Source organism: Erithacus rubecula (assembly GCF_903797595.1).
Source record: "Erithacus rubecula genome assembly, chromosome: 25".
Taxonomy (NCBI): Eukaryota; Metazoa; Chordata; class Aves; order Passeriformes; family Muscicapidae; genus Erithacus; species Erithacus rubecula.
Genome location: NC_136677.1, coordinates 3,189,137 through 3,205,642, shown reverse-complemented (window position 1 = coordinate 3,205,642; position 16,506 = coordinate 3,189,137). Strand labels below are relative to the sequence as shown.

Below are 16,506 nucleotides of genomic sequence, written 5' to 3'. Positions count from 1 at the left end.
CTCTCCAACCCAAGGAGAACTTAAATTTTTTAGTTCTTTGAGAAATCAAATAATTCTGTAACCCCAGATCTCAAATCACATGAAATATGAATATTTTAGGAGCAAAATTCCATTTTTTTCTGCATTTTGACACCTTTGATTGGGAAAATAAAAGAATTCTCCAAATCTCCAAGCCAATGAGAACTTTAATTTTTCAGTCCTTTGAGAAATCAAACAATTCTGCAATCCCAGTTCTCAGAGAAGGTGAAATACAAATATTCTAGCAGGAAAATTTAATTTTTTCTGCAGTTTGACATCTTTCATATGAGGAAAAAAGAATAATTCTCCAACTCAATGAGAACTTTAATTTTGCAAAGCTTTGAGAAATCAAATTATTCTGTAACCTCAGCTCTCAGATCAGGTGAAATTGAAATATTTTAGCAGCAAAATTCCATTTTTTCTGCAGTTTGACACCTTTGAATATGAATTCTCCAACTCTCCAACCCAAAGAAAATTTATTCTCCTGCATTTCAACCTTTCTTCAACATTTTATTATTATTATTATTTTTAAAGCCATTTTTGTGCCACAATTTCTCTTCAATAAAACACATTTTAAATGTGCTTAAAGTCTCTGACCTGGTCTTGCTGCTGATAAAAATCCAAATTAATAAATTACCAACCATTATCTAAATTACCCCAATTACAATTTAATCAGCACAAACTTTATTTCCACACTTTAAATTTCAATTTCAACCCAGACCAAGAACCAAGAACCTTGCAGCCCCTAATTAAAAATTATTAATTACAAATCACAACAGGTTCAAGTGTCCAGCACCAAGGTGATAAATTAGGGGGTTATTGTAGGAGCTTAATTAGGAGAGCTGTAATTAGCTGATTTTTCCCCAATTTTCAAAAATCAAATGGCAAATATTTGAATTTAAAAGGAATTCTCAGTGTAAGAGGTTTAATTATTTATTGATAATTGCAAAGTGAAGAAATCACCTCTTTTGTGATAAAAAATGAGGAAAAAAAAACCCAAATAACCCAGCAGCTTTAACTTTTTTTTTTTTTTTTTTTTTAATTAAAAGTTTGGAATTCTGCTGGGAATCCATGAACAAATCAGGGAGTTCTCACTTTCACTTTGCAGAGGTTTAATTTGCAAAGTTGAATTTGCAAAGTTTAATTTTCAAAGTTTAATTTGCAAAATATAATCTGCAGAATTTGCTTCTCTTTTTTGGGCCACTGCCAAATAGCCCAAATTTCCCAATTTCACTTCAAATTTCCCATTTTTTGGTCCCCAAGCACTCAGAATTTCTGAATTTTTTAATCCTCAAGAACCACAAATTTCCAGTTTTTGATCCCAAACACCCCAAATTTCCAGGTTTTGGTCCTCAAGCACCATGAATTTTCCAATATTTGGTCCTAAAGCACCTTGAATTTCCAATTTTTGGTCCCCAAGCACCTCAAATTTCCTATTTTTGATCCAAAATACCTCAAATTTCCTGTTTTTTGATCTCAAACACCCCAAATTTCATGGTTTTTGATCCCAAACATCACAAATTTCTAATTTTTGGTCCCCAAACACCCCAAATTTCCTGGTTTTTGCTCCCTCCAGCTGTTTCAGGAGCATCTGAGTGGATTTAAATCCAAGGCTTGGAGCTGAACTTTGCTCTTCCCACAATCCTTACACAGGAAAAAGGGAGAGAATTGGTGAATTTGAGAGGCAGGTTCCAGAGAGAGGACAAAATTTTAATTCAGGTGCCAAAAAACTTTTAATTCAGCATTGAATTAAATCTTTCTCTGTTGAAATTTGAAATATTTGTGCTGTCAGAGCCTCCTGGAAAACTTTCCCATAGAATCTTCAACCTCTAACCAAAGGGAAAAAAACTCCAAAAAATTACATTTTTCCTTCAAATTAAATAAAATAATTAATCCTTGATCCCTTCTGGGGTGGTGGCAACAGGGTGTGACCCATATTTTGAACATTTCAGGCGGATTTTTGGGGTGTTTTTCTCTTTCCCAAGGAGCTGCACATCCCCCCCCTGGATTTGGCTGCTCATTTTCTGCCCTTGCAAATCTCCCCCTGAGCAGATGAGCCACCAGGATTCTTCTTTTTCTTGTGCATTTAGGGGTGAAAAATCCCCAGCAAGGATTCAATTAGCATCATATCTGTGCCTGCACCCACATTTGGGCTTGACAAAAGCAGCATCTGCTTAATTAGGAGGGGCTTAATTAATCCTGACATGGCCAGTTATTATTTGGTGACAATGTGCTCTGGTGAGGATGGGGCACTCATGAAAAGATGATTTTTTTTTCTGTTTCTTGGATCTTTTTCAGAATTAAAAGCTGGGGTTGATCTGGTGCTGCCTTATTCACAGAGAGGTCCCTGATTCTGGACCTGACTTGTCTCTGGAATTTTGGGCTTATTTGTAAATTTAGATGATTTTTTAAAATCAGGAAATGGGTGGGAAACACTGACAAGGAGGTTTGTAAAGTGTGTGGGATGGATTCATGAGTTACATGAACATTTTCTCAATGAGAATAAAACAGTGACAGGTTTGATCAAAACACTTCTCTTAAAAGTGACACCAATTAATTGAGACATTTTTAATTACCAAGGAGCTGTTTGCAGCTTCAGCAGGGTGATCTGGATATTTCGAAAACCCAGAAAAAATCTGATTTCCTTCCTTCCTTCCTTCCTTCCTTCCTTCCTTCCTTCCTTCCTCCTTCCTTCCTTCCTTACTCCTTCCTTCCTTCCTTCCTTCCTTCCTTCCTTCCTTGCCTTCCTTCCATTCCTTCCTTCCTTCCTTCCTTCCTTCCTTCCTTCCTTCCTTCCTTCCTTCCCTTCCTTCCTTCCTTCCTTCCTTCCGTCCTTCCCCTTCCTTCCTTCCTTCCTTCCTTCCTTCCTTCCTTCCTTCCTTCCTTCCTTCCTTCCTTCCTTCCTTCCTTCCTTCCTTCCTTCCATTCCTTCCTTCCTTCCTTCCTGTCCTTCCTTCCTTCCTTCCTTTCCTTCCTTCCTTCCTTCCTTCCTTCCTTCCTTCCTTCCTTCCGTTCCTTCCTTCCTTCCTTCCTTCCTTCCTTCCTTCCTTCCTCCTTCCTTCCTTCCTTCCTTCCTTCCTTCCTTCCTTCCTTCCTTCCTTCCTTCCTTCCTTCCTTCCTTCCTTCCTTCCTTCCGTCCTTCCTTCCTTTCCTTCCTCCGCCTCTTCCTTCCGTCCTATCCTTCCTTCCTTTCCTAGAAATACCTTCCTTCCTTCCTTTCCTTCCTTCCTTCCTTCCTATCCAGACCTTCCTTCCTTCCTTCCTCTTCCTTCCTTTCCTTCCTTCCTTCCTTCCTTCCTCCTTCCTTCCTTCCTTCCTTCCTTCCTTCCTTTTCCTCCTTCCTTCCTCCTCCTTCCTTCCTTTCCTTTCCTTCCTTCCTTCCTTCCTTCCTTCCTTCCTTCCTTCCTTCCTTCCTTCCTTCCTTCCTTCCTTCCTTCCTTCCTTCCTTCCTTCCTTTCCTTCCTTCCTTCCTTCCCTTCCTTCCTTCCTTCCTTCCTTCCTTCCTTCCTTCCTTCCTTCCTTCCTTCCTTCCTTCCTTCCTTCCTTTCCTCCTTCCTTCCTTCCTTCCTTCCTTCCTTCCTTCCTTCCTTCCTTTCCTTCCTTCCTTCCTTCCTTCCTTCCTTCCTCCTTCCTTCCTTCCTTCCTTCCTTCCTTCCTTCCTTCCTTCCTCTTCCTTCCTTTTCCTTCCTTCCTTCCTTCCTTCCTTCCTTCCTTCCTTCCTTCCTTCCTTCCTTCCTTCCTTCCTTCCTTCCTTCCTCCTCCTTCCTTCCTTCCTTCCTTCCTTCCTTCCTTCCTTCCTTCCTTCCCCTTCCTTCCTTCCTTCCTTCCTTCCTTTCCTTCCTTCCTCCTTCCTTCCTTCCTTCCTTCCTTCCCTTCCTTCCTTCCTTCCTTCCTTCCTTCCTTCCTTCCTTCCTTCCTTCCTTCCTTCCTTCCTTCCTTCCTCCATCACATAAATCAGAATATTTCTATTTTTCTCCATATTAACACATTGCAGCACAGATTTACCAAGCTATTCCAATCTCTGTTAATCACAATTAATCCATCCTTTGCTCCCCAAACCTTGATGAAACCCAAATTTTGTAAAATCCCCCCCCTTTTTTTTTTTTTTCCCAACAGCTCCAAGTGCTGCTGCCAACTCACAGAACCTTGGATTTGGTGGGAGGAACTTATTAGGGAGCATTAATCAAACTTGTTACCCTAATTGAAAGAAAAGCTTAAATAAAGCTGAGGCATTAAAGGATGGCAGAGGAGGAAGAGGCTTCCTGTCCTTTTAGGATTGGATGGCAACAACTCCCAGCTAAATTAGAGAAGATGGCTTTCCATAATTTCTCCAAACAATCACTTAATGGGAGAGGTATAATTCCACGAAATAGGTGAATGGAGTACTGATCCATTTTATGGAACCATCAATAAACTAAACCTTGCCTGCTTTTAAGATTAAACTGGAAAAAAAAAACAAAAACAACCCCCCAAAAAAGAAAAAAAAAAGCTACAGGCAGCAAAGGGAGAAAAAAAAAAAGAGTATTTATCTTTACACAGAAAATTTGTGTGTGCTAGTAAAGTGCAGGCAGTGACAGGAATTTCAATTATTTAATCAAAAAGAAAATGAAAGTGGCTTTAAGTGTTGTGATTTGAGCCAGTGAAATCTAATGTGGGCTCACATTGAATATGAGGAAAATGGGAAGAAAATTAAAGCTGCTCCTACTTAAATCATGTGGTTACAAATGGTAAATTAGTTTCTCGATGTTTTCATTTAAGTGTTTAAGTGGAAGGTTTTATTCTTAATGTAGTGTTGTGACACAGAATAAAAACCTTATCTGTCTCTGTGGTTTTTTTTTAATTTTTTTTTTCCTTCCCCCCTCTGTGCTGCTGCCTTAGAAGGCAAAAAGGGGAAAAAGCTGCAGCAGTGTTCCAGTGCTTTTGTGAAAATTGGGAGGCAATATGCTTTCACCACAGGCTCATTAAGGTAATAGATGAATAATGTCTATTAAAAATGCACTAGGCTAAATGAATTTAATGTGTGTTGGGAGTGAAATTGTGCTTGCTGCAGGATGCAAATTGGAAAATTCTCCTTTTTTTTTGGGGGGGGGGGGTTTTTTGGAGTTGTTTGTCGCCTCGAGGATTGACACACACAGAGGTTGGATTTGGGGGTGTGAGAGAAAGAGGCACAAACTCCTAAAATCCTAAAATCCCTCGATATTTTGGGGGATATTTTCTACCATTTATTGGTTCCCATATTTCTGCTGCTTTCCTACCTCCAAACTTACAGCCCTTGACTTGCAGGTTGAATTTTTCACATTATTTCCCAATAACCATTGGTAAATTCTTTTGCAAAGGCTCCTGGTTCCTTCCAAACTTAAAAAAAAAACCCCAAATTTGGGCAGAAATCCCCTTTTTTTTGTTACATTGTTGAACGTGGTGATTACATTGCACTGAGCATCTCCAACACCAACTCTGAAGAGCAGAAAACACATTTATGAACTGAGAACCCCATTATTGAAAATACCTAAACCTAAAAATCCCAAATTTCCTCCCATCAGCAAGAATTCATCAGGTTTGGAGGTTTGTGGGATTTTCTAGCACGTTTCTCCAGTTCTAAAAAACTCACTGCAGTGATTTTCAGTTTTTTATCCAGCCACATCCATCAGGAATATTTGGGGAAATCTGTATTTGAGGCTGCTAATTGTCCAATTAATTTGATTGAAATTGGCTCCTGGAAAGAGGAGATTTAGGGAGGGATGTAAAAATAGAAGCAGCACTTCCATTTTTTTGTTGTTGTTGTGGTTTTTGGGGTTTTTTTGGGTTTTTTTTGAGTAGGAAATTATGGTAAAATCATATATGAGGAATAGATGAGCTGTATTAAAAAATGGGTTTGAAAATTCATGTAAATATTGTTATGAGGTATCCACCTGCATCACTCCTTGTTTCAAATGACATTTTTAATATTTAAAATTAATATTCCCCAATGTGAGGAAATGTTTTGAAATGTTTTGAGCATTAGACACCATCACTTCAAATACCTCACCCTTGGCAAGGGACAAAATGCCATTTCAAAATGCAATTTCCACTTTTAAAGCATTATTTGAAGATGCATTTGTGAGATGCTGACTTGATTCTCTCTCTCTCTTTTTTTTTTTTATTTTTTTTATTTATTTTTTTCCCTTTTTCCCCCCCAGACCTGTCATCCACTTCTGAAGTGCTTAAAATAAAGTGCACAGATACAGAGGAAGCTGAAAGAGTCAAGAAGCCACATAATACAAAAATGTTTTGAGTAAAGTGTGTTACTCAGATCTTTCTAAAGTACATTTCTGCCTTTATTCTGAAGGCCACAGCACAGCCAACTCTGCCTAATGCAAGTAATGGAACCAATCTCTCCCTTTGATCATCAAAAAGGTGATTTTTTTTTTTTCCTTTTTTTTTTTTTTTTTTTATTATAAACTGGTTTTGCCATTTATTTGGGGCAAGCATGGAAGAAAACAAAGTTTAATTATCCTGTAAGAAAGGACAGCTCCTTTTAATGAGGAATTGTCACAGTGCAGGTGACACAGGAACACCTCAGGTGGGAGTTTGTGTGCAGGAGGTGATGGAGAAATTTGTGTGCTTAAACTGGGTGAGGGAAAAAAACCCAAGCCAAGTGCACTGAGGTTTGTCTTAAGTGATTTATAAAATCCACTTTCCAGCAGAATTGAGCTTTTAACTGCAGGCTGAGTGATGGTCACAAAGCTGAGTGCAGAGTTTGTGAAGAACACAGATTTCCAACCAAAACACAAACCCAGAAATGAGAGCTGTGCAGAGATAAATCTGATAAAATCCCCAGTTTATCAACTCTCCTCTGTATATTCATTGTGATGCACCCAATAGAATTTAAAGACTTAGAAAAGTGGTTTTTTTTATTCCTCAGGTTGGATGTTTTGGGTGTGTTTGGGGTCGGGATGGATGCTCAGAACTGTTCCCTCTGACCTTGGAGTGCAGCTTTTTATTTTTTGAAAGCTGAAAAGCAAAAAGTGGAATCAAAAAGGGCTCAAAGTATTTGTGTCCTTTAGGTTTTTTTGCTCCAGTGGGTTTTATAGAAGTTATAAAACTCCAGGTTGGGGATTATTTATTCCAAGGGTTTCTCTGAGCAGGGAAAGCACGAGAGGTTTTCCACGGAGCTGCAGAACGTGGCAAATAATCAGAGGGAAGGAACAGAGAACAGGAGCAAAACAACGGGAATAAAATAAAGGTTGGATGGACAAGAAAGAGAAAAAGAGGATTAAAAACAGGGATGTTGGTGGTTCCTACAGAAATTAGGGAAAACAAGGGAGGGTCCTGAGGCATCAGTGAGAAAAGAGGTGGAGTTGTGCACTGATTGCTCCACAGCTGGAATGAAGCAAAGCGCCCGTGTGCTAAAGGAAAGACAAAGCGGCCAGCGCAGCGGAGGGAATGGATTTTCTCCAGAGAGGAGGATTAGCCCAGATCCCAAATGCAGATGGGTCTGGGTGGAATAATCGCCCTCTGCCCCGAGGGGGTCAGCAGAGCCCAGGGGCAGGAATCCACTGGGAAAAAATGAGGTAGGAGAAAAATGGAATATAGGAGCCAGGGAAAGTTCTGAGGAAAGAGAAGGAAAAGAGAGAGAGAGAGGAAAAAATAAAGAAATGAAAAGAGGAGAAGAAGAAAAGGGGAGGAAGGGAGGGAAGAAGGAAGGAGGAGATGAAGGAAGGAAGGAAGGAAGGAAGGAAGGAAGGGGAAGGAAGAGGAAGGAATGAAGGAAGGAAGGAAGGAAGGAAGGGAAGGAAGGAAGGAAGGAAAGAGGAAGGAAGGAAGGAAGGAAGGAAGAAGGAAGGAAGGAAGGAAGGAAGGAGGAAGGAAGGAAGGAAGGAAGGAAAGGAAGGAAGGAAGGAAGGAAGGGAAGGAAGGAAGGAAGAGGAAGGAAGGAAGAGGAAGGAAGGAAGAAGGAAGGAAGGAAAGGAAGGAAGGAAGGAAGGAAGGAAGAAGGAAGGAAAGGAAAGAGGAAGAGGAAGGAAGGAAGGAAGGAAGGAAGGAAGGAGAAGAAGGAAGGAAGGAAGAAGGAAGGAGGAAGGAAGGAAGGAAGGAAGGAAGGAAGGAAGGAAGGAAGGAAGGGAAGGAAGGAAGAAGGAAGGAAGGAAGAAGGAAGGTAGGAAGGAAGGAAGGAAGGAAGGAAGGAAGGAAGGAAGGAGAAGGAAGGAAGGAAGGAAGGAAGGAAGGAAGGAAGGAAGGAAGGAAGGAAGGAAATCAGATTTTTTCTGGGTTTTGGAAATATCCAGATCACCCTGCTGAAGCTGCAAACAGCTCCTTGGAAATTAAAATGTCTCAATTAATTGGTGTCACTTTTAAGGGAAGTGTTCCTATCAAACCTGTCAGTGTCACTGCTTTTATTTTCTGCCTGGAGAAAACGCTCTGGGTTATCAGATAATGAGGCAAATTTTCAGTACAGAGATAAAAATCAGGATTTGGGAATGGAATTGCTGAGCCCACCCACGGGTAGTTGAGTTTGGGAGCTGTGTAAGGAAGCTAAGCAAGTCTTTTCACATTTTCAATTTTTATTCCTTTTTATCCCCAACATTCTGCAGTTCTTGCTGGGATGGAAGCCCCAGAAGCTCCCTCCTGTCTCCAAACCTTCTCCCAGCAGCAATTCCATGCCCTGGGATTACTGAGCCTTTCTGGGGAGGTTCAGTGATTCTGTCCGAATTGCACAGAGCTGGATTTTAACCTGAGTTATTTTCTGGGATGAATCACCAGGCTGAATTCTCCTCTAGTTCTCATTCTGGTTTTTCCTCTTCTCAGCACAGTGCCAGGCTGAGCAGTGCCAGGGTTTTGAGGCAGCAGAAGCCAAAGGTTGAGTTATGAGCCTTGGAAAAATTGGGTGGATCTTCCCCAGCCTCCAACCCCTGTTAGGAGGCAAATTCCTCTTGGCAGCTTCATTTCCCTCCCTGAGCCCTGAGACAACATCAAACCATCCTCTGAGCTCTCCTTGAGCTGCTGCCAGGGCAGGGAAGAGACTTTGCAACATAAATATTCCCAGAATCACCAAATACCCCAAGCTGGAAGGGACCCACGAGGATTCCAGCTCCAGTTCCTCAGTGGCAATGCTGAAAATCCAACAAAATTCCCAGTGCAGTCCCAACCTTGGGGTTCCCACTTCATCTCAACTGAGCTGAACTGATAAAACCCCTCATCACCAACACATCCATCCCTCTCTGGGTTTCCACAGGGTTCCAGGTGAGCCTGTGGAGAAAAGGCAGATTCTGCAAGGGCAGGCAGGATGGAGAGGGGCTGGAGCGAGCCAGGAGTGTTTTCCCTCTCCCCAGCAGCACTCGGGAATGGGAAGTGGCTGAGCCTGAAGCATCGTGCAAGGAACATTCTCCATTAAGCCAAGCTTTGTGCTCAAAAGCCCTCTCTCGGTGTTACTCAGCCTGGGCTCTTCAGCCCTCTCTGCTGCAGCCAGGCTCCCATTTGCAGCCTATCAAGGCTGTCTGTTTTTAATTTAACCCTTCCTTTTGGAGTGGATTGGTTTGAAAGGCATGAAAAGGCCGGGCTCCCGAGCTACCTTACCTCCTCAAGAGCCACGGCAAGGTAAGTGCCTGTATTTTTAAACCACACCAAATTTATCCCTAATGCAGCACACTGACATAAAGCTGCCAGCATCCATGGAGCTGTGCTGACCTTTGAAATGACCCCAGAGGTTTTAAGTCAAATACATTTCTGTTTTCCTGGGTAAAATTCTCCCTGTGATACCTTCAAATGATCTTAAGTGTGTGAGTGATGATGGCTGATGTTTATCTAAGCAAAGCAAAGTGTGTTAGTAAATCAGAAATGGGGGTGCATCACTTCCAGCAAGTTTATAAACCTCTTGGAGCATGTAAAAATCATTTATATTTGATTGAAGGAGCAAAAGGCAAGCTCCATAGCATTGTGGCTGTGGTTAGATAAAAATCATGAGGTTTGAGTTGTTTGGGGTGGCAGGCTGAGATTTACAGAGTCCCCCAGGGTGTTCAGGGGAGATGGAAAAAGGGACAGTTCTGGTCCTGCCCTCTGGTTCCTCTGGGACTGATCCTGGGACTCTGGTCCTGATCCTGATCCAAACCCTGGTCCTGGGACTGATCCTGACCCTGATCCTGCAACTGATCCTGAACCAGACCCTGATCCTGACTCTGGTCCTGACCCTGATCCTGAGACTGATCCTTATCCCAATCCTGATGGTGACCCTGATGCTGATACTGATCCTGATCCCAATCCTGATTCTGATTCTGGGACTGATCCTTATCCCAATCCTGATCTTGACCCTGACCCTGATCTTGACCCTGACCCTTACCTTGTCCCTAACCCTGATCCTGATCCTTGTCCTGCCCCTGATCCCTCTGTTTTCCCTGCTGAATGAGGTTTTCCCTCAGCCCTGCAGGAGTTTTCGGGCAGTTTCTGCTGGGACACCTCCCCAGGGTCTGTTCTCCCAGAGTTTGGGGTGTGTAGGGGAAAACCCCTCTTTGTGTCCATGTGTCTGTCCAGCCTGGCAAAGGGTTAATCCAGGATCAGGGGTTGATCCTGGGTGTGTTTGGGGCTCCCTGGATGGAATCCACACTGCTGGGTCCCCAGCACCCCAGGCACCTGCAGAAGAGGGACAAATGGGAAGAAATGTGGAAAAAATGGGGAAAAATGGGGAAAAATGGGGGAAAATTGGGAAAAGATTTTTTTGGGGCAAAGAGGAGCAGCCACACCTGGCACCCCATTTCTGTCACAAAGAGCTGTGAAATGTTAATTTTTAAAAAAAATTCCTGGATGTGAGGACTGCAGTGGAGACCCCCCTTCCTGAAGCTGCTGCCCTGTCCCCTCTCCCCAAATGGGGTTTATCCCCTCTCCTGCTGCCCCAAAAACAGCAGGGAGAAGCTGACTTCCCTAAAGTGCCACTGCACAATTTGGGGACGAGTTTTTTTTGCAAATTAACACAAAAACACATCCCCTTGCCTGATCTGCCTGATTTATCTGTGCCCTAAATAAAGAGGAATTCCAAAATCCAGCCCTGCCGATGTTCTTGCCCGAGTCCTGAAGCTGTGACCCAACCTGGCTGCAGCGACACAGATTTAATCTTGCAGCTCTGCTTTAAATACCCAAATTTACCCCCCCAAAGTGCCGGGTGGAGCCTCAGCCCCTCCCGGCAGAGCAATCTCGGCTGATGAAATGGTCCCTCAAGCAGATTACACGCTGCTCATTAGCAGGGGGGAATTAGCCCCGTTTCATCACCCTTAATTCAGCCACTCATTTGCTCCATCACAAAAAGTTGGATTTTTAAATCCTTCAGCCAAAAAAACACAACCTCCTAATGGTCATCTCAACAGGGGCCACTGAAAGAAGAATTATTGAGTTTATCTATTTTTAAAATCTAGCTGTTTATTTATTTATCTACTTATTTATTTGTTTATTTTTCATGGGGAAAAGAGGGAGAGGAGAGGAGAATAATATATATAAATAAAATACAAAATACATTTTAAAAATACATATAGGGATATAATACTCAATATGAATACCAATACAACACATGAAATAAAGACGAAAACGCACAGATATATTGAATCCACATGGACACACGCTGCTGAAGGGTGCGAGCACCGCCCGTGCGCGGACACCACAGCACAAAACAAAGTGTGGGTGCGGCTCTAAGGGGGCACAAAACCCTCCCGTGGGGTTTCCTGGTGGCACGGGGGGCTCTCCCACCGCCCCCTCCCGAATTTTGGCAGCTGCTGAAGGAGCCGCTCTGTGCCCGGCCCGTGCAGAGCCCAACTCGCACTCATTAAAGCCCGGCCGGTGCCTTTCTATTCTTTTACAGCTTTTTCCTCATCTATTTACCATTTACCAGCTCATCCATATGGAAGGCATGGCTTGCACTTCCCTGAGAACTGTACTTTTAGGACTAATTGATTCGGGTAATTAATTTGTTCTACCTGCTGGATCAGATGGAAACGCTGTCCGTGTGCCCAAGGATTAGCACTTGTCTTTCTAACATCTTTCTTAATTATCTAATAGCATGGGTTGTGTGAATTCTGCCTCTATTAGAACACTTTTACTATTAACGGTAGTGATTGGAATTGTGATGACAACTCGATTTCAACAAATTAGAGCTTAAAATCAGGAGATGAAGGAGAAGCGCCTTCTTTTAATTTCCCTGAGTTTAACATCAATAATTAGAGCAATTTTCCGAGATGCGAACCGAAATTATCTCGGCTATGATGTGGTGTATCACCCTCATTTGAGCAAATTGACTCCGGGGAAATGAATGGTGCAGATTAGAGGGGTGAGGGGAAAAAAAAAAAAAAAAAAAAAAGACAAACAGAGGAAAGACCCAAAAAAAAAAAAAAAGGGTTGGCGCAACAGAGAGAGGGGAAGGGATGGGAACAAAACCGCGGTGGGATGAGAGGTGAGAGGGAAGGGAGAAGCTGCGTGCGCGGGAACCGCTGCTTTATTTTCCCCCAAGTTTTGCCCTTTTATTTTTATATTTTTATTAATAGAGGGGAAAAAAAAAAAAAAAAAAAAAAAAAAAAGGAGCTTCTCCCCGTGTTTGGGAAAACTCTCCAAGCGCGGGGGAGGCTGCGGAGCGGCTCCTCGCCCCCTCCTCGCCCCCGGGGTGCGCTGGGTGGCCCGGCAGGCCCGTCCCCCCCCGCTCGCCATTGGCTCAGCGCGCATCCCCCTTCCCAGCGCGCCTCAAAGCGCGCAGCGCCCCGCGCATCCCGAGCATCCCCGCCTCGCCTCCCCCGGCTCCGCCAGCTTATTTCTGCCTGGGGGATTCATTCTGTTTATTTTTAATTGTTATCGTTATTTATTTTGACTGAGGATTTTTTAAAATATATATATATCTAAAATAAATAATTTATTTATTTTCGTCATTCTTTTCATCTCCTCTCTGCCGGCCGCCCCCTCTCTCTGCTCCCGCTGCCCGAGGGGGACAGAGCCGCCATGAACCTCAACTTCACGGCTCCCGTGCACCCCGTCTCCACGGGCAGGCCCACCTCGTTCTTCATCGAGGACATCCTGCTGCACAAGCCCAAACCCCTGCGGGAGGTGCCCCCCGAGCATTTCCCCGGCTCCTTGGCCTCCCGCGTGCCCCTCTTGGACTATGGGTACCCCCTGATGCCCACCCCGACCCTGCTGGCGCCTCACCCGCACCCCGCCCTGCACAAGCCGGAGCATCACCACCACCACCCCTATTTCCTCACCGCCTCGGGTAAGTGCGGCAGCACCTGCCGGGTTTGGGGGTGCAGGTGGGGATTCGGGTGGGGATAAGAGTGGAAGCGGTCGGACATCCTTCTACACCCCTCGCCACCGCCCTGGCTGCATCCCCCGGGGCAGGAGCTGCTCGCCCGGGGCGGCCACTTCGTTAGAGGATGCCCGAAACCTTAAGGGTTTCTCTCTCTCTGTTTGCCTTTAATTTTATATTTTTAAATCGCTTTTATTTTGGGACCAATAACCTCGCTTTTCCCTGGCGTTGTCCAAGCGGGCTTGGCTTTTCCAGCTCCAGCAGCACCGCTGGGGCTGAGCCGCTCCTCTCCCGCACCTGGGGCTCCGTCCCCGGGCCCGTTCCTTGCTCTGCGAGGAGAAACATCCAAAGTTTCCCAAGCCGTGTGTCAGCGGGGCTGCGCTTCCCCGTTCCCAGTCTTTTCCAGGGCTCCCCCGTTTTTTTCCATGCCCATTTCGTTGTGGTTTTGTCGCCGGGAGGATTCGGGTGTCCGCGCCAGCCTGGAATCCTCCACTTTCCCGGGGTGGGCTTGGAAAATCCCCCCGCGTTCAGCACAACAAAACCCCCAAACCCAAACCAATCAATCGACCTCAAAAACGAAATCAACGAAAAAATAACAAAAAAATTTAAAAGGCAGAGGGAGAGCGCACCCCGAGCCGCCCAGGGGAAATTCCCGGGCTTTGCCCCGGTGCCGGCTCCCTGCCCGAGCGCAGCGCGGGTCTCGGCCGTGTGTCCCCCCAGGAATGCCGGTGCCAGCGCTTTTCCAGCACCACGCTCACGCCGAACTGCCCGGGAAGCACTGCCGCCGCCGCAAAGCCCGCACCGTGTTCTCCGACTCGCAGCTCTCCGGCCTGGAGAAGAGGTTTGAGATCCAGCGGTACCTGTCCACACCCGAGCGGGTGGAGCTGGCCACGGCCCTCAGCCTCTCCGAGACGCAGGTACGGCGAGCGGGGAATGGGTCCGACACCTGTTCTCACCCCTCGTCCCTTCCAGCATCCCCGCATCCCGAGGAGCATCCCCACATCCCATTCTTTCAGCATCCTCCGGATCATTTCCAGCATCCCTGCATCCCCTCCAGCATCCTTCGTATCACATCCACCCCCGAATCCCCACATCCCATCCACTAAACATCCCCCGGATCATTTCCAGCATCCCCTCATCCCGAGGAGCATCCCTACATCCCGAGGAGCATCCCTACATCCCATCCACTCAGGATCCCCCGGATCATTTCCAGCATCCCCACATCCTGAGGAGCATCCCTACATCCCATCCTTTCAGCATCCCCGGATCACTTCCAGCACCCCTGCATCCCCTCCAGCATCCTCCATATCACATCCCCTCCGAATCCCCACATCCCATCCACTCAGCATCCCCACATCCCTCCAGCATCCCCACATCCCTCCCGATTCCCCACATCCCATTCTTTCAGCATCCCCCAAACCACTTCCAGCATCCCCACATCCCTCACATCCAGCATCCCCACATCCAGCATCCTTCTCCCTTCGATTTTTATCACTTTTTTCCCCCACATTTTTTTTTTTTTTTCCCCAATCTTCCTCCCACTTCCCCACCTCTCCCCAGGTGAAAACCTGGTTCCAGAACCGCCGCATGAAGCACAAAAAGCAGCTGCGGAAGACGCAGGACGACCCGAAGCAGGCGGGCGGGGAGGAGAGCGGCGAGCAGAGCTCCCCCGAGCCCGAGCTGCCCGAGGCGGGGGGCGCCGAGCCCCGCAAGGGCCCCCCCGGCCCCTTCCTGCTGCAGGACCCCGAGGACGAGGTGGACATCCTGGAGGAGGGGGACATCTGCGCCCACCGCCTCTAGGAGAGCGGGGGCTCTCCTGCCTCTCCTCGGCCCCGCGGGTACGCGCATCTCGGGAACGCGCGCAGGGAAGGGGGTGCGGATGCGGGGGGAGCCCCCTCCCCTCCCCGGGGATGCCCCCGAGGGGTCGGGACCCCGCGGTGCCCCCCGGCATCACCCCAAGGCTGGGCTTTGCTCGGAAATCTGCGGCGGTGGGGGGAGTAAAAAGAGCTTTAGGTTCCCCCTTCCCTCCCAAGTGTCGGACTTTTCCCATTCCCCGAACTTTCCTGGGGTGTGAAATAAATGTATACTCGTGGCAGCATGTTGTGGTTCCTGGGAGCGGCAGGCAGGGCGGATTTCACCCTTTATTCCCCGAATCCCTAAATCCTCGCCGCTTTTGCCACGCTCGCCGTCTCCATCCCCGGTGCGGGAGATCGGGCAGAGCTTCCAAGACATGCATAAATAAAAAGAATTGTAAGAAAAGCCTTCCGAAGAAACAGGTAAGGCAAAAATTCCCATTTATTTCATTCCGCTGCGGGGAAGTGAAAGGGGAGCATCACCAATCCTACCGCGGCTGAACGGAGCACAGGCGCTCCCAGTCAGAAAAAAAAAAAAAGAGATTTTCTACAGCTTGGAGAAATGTCGGCAGCCTGATTCCTGCCCGGCTTCCAGGTGTGGATCCCGGATAATTCCCTTTTTCTCGGGAAAGCCCCGCAGCGGGTCCCGCCTTTGGCTGCTGCCCCCCGCCCGCATCTCCCCCTTCTCCCCTTGCCCCGCTCAGCTGGAGCAGCCCCGGCCGTGCTCGCTTTGCCTTTACCTCCCTGCCAGGGAAATGGGGTTCATTTCCAGGTAAATCGCGATTTTTATAATTTATTGTTGGTTGTGCTGGCTGGGAAACGCGGCAGAGTCTCAGCATCTCCAGGGAGGAGATGCTGGGATTGGGAATTTCGCCGGGAAAATCCTGGAGCGGGGGTTGTGCTGCCTCAGATATTCCCTGCTGCAGCAGCACGGCGGCGTGGCGGTGTCTCGTTAGGTTATTTAATTTATTCCCTAATTTTTTTTTATTTTTCTTTTAATTTTTTTTTTAATCTGGAATTTCATTCGGTTGTCCGGCGTTCTTAGCACTTTCAGGGCATTTTGGATTATGGGATATGTCGTTTATGTAAGGGGAAAACGTTTAATTTTCCTGTTTAATATATAAAATATAGATGATTGAAATGTGTATGTTTGCTTCCTTTTCTGTGAGTCCGCCTTTCTTTTTTTTTTTTTTTTTATATTTAAAATAAAGATCCCACACTGTGTATAGAGGAAAACCCCCAACCCACCTATCCAGAAAAAGCAGTTTATCTTTAAAAAATCCTTTCAGGACAATAATTTCCACCAACAAAATGCCACCTATCTTCCTAAAAATGAGGATTCAGAAGGCAAAGCAACCGCTTTGCTCCTGAAATCTCTGGAAGGAAATCTCC

The 16,506-nt window shown here is 45.9% G+C and overlaps 1 protein-coding gene across 1 annotated transcript; it reads left to right on the top strand.

Annotated features, from left to right (window-relative positions):
- Positions 1–12,960: 12,960 nt before the first annotated feature.
- On the top strand, positions 12,961–15,061 carry BSX (brain specific homeobox; the record flags this gene model as incomplete). The annotated part of the gene is made up of 3 exons (XM_079326839.1): positions 12,961–13,228; positions 13,982–14,178; positions 14,822–15,061. The coding sequence occupies 3 exons, from the start codon at positions 12,961–12,963 to the stop codon at positions 15,059–15,061; spliced, it is 705 nt and encodes a 234-aa protein (XP_079182965.1).
- Between the last annotated feature and the right edge of the window lie 1,445 nt (positions 15,062–16,506).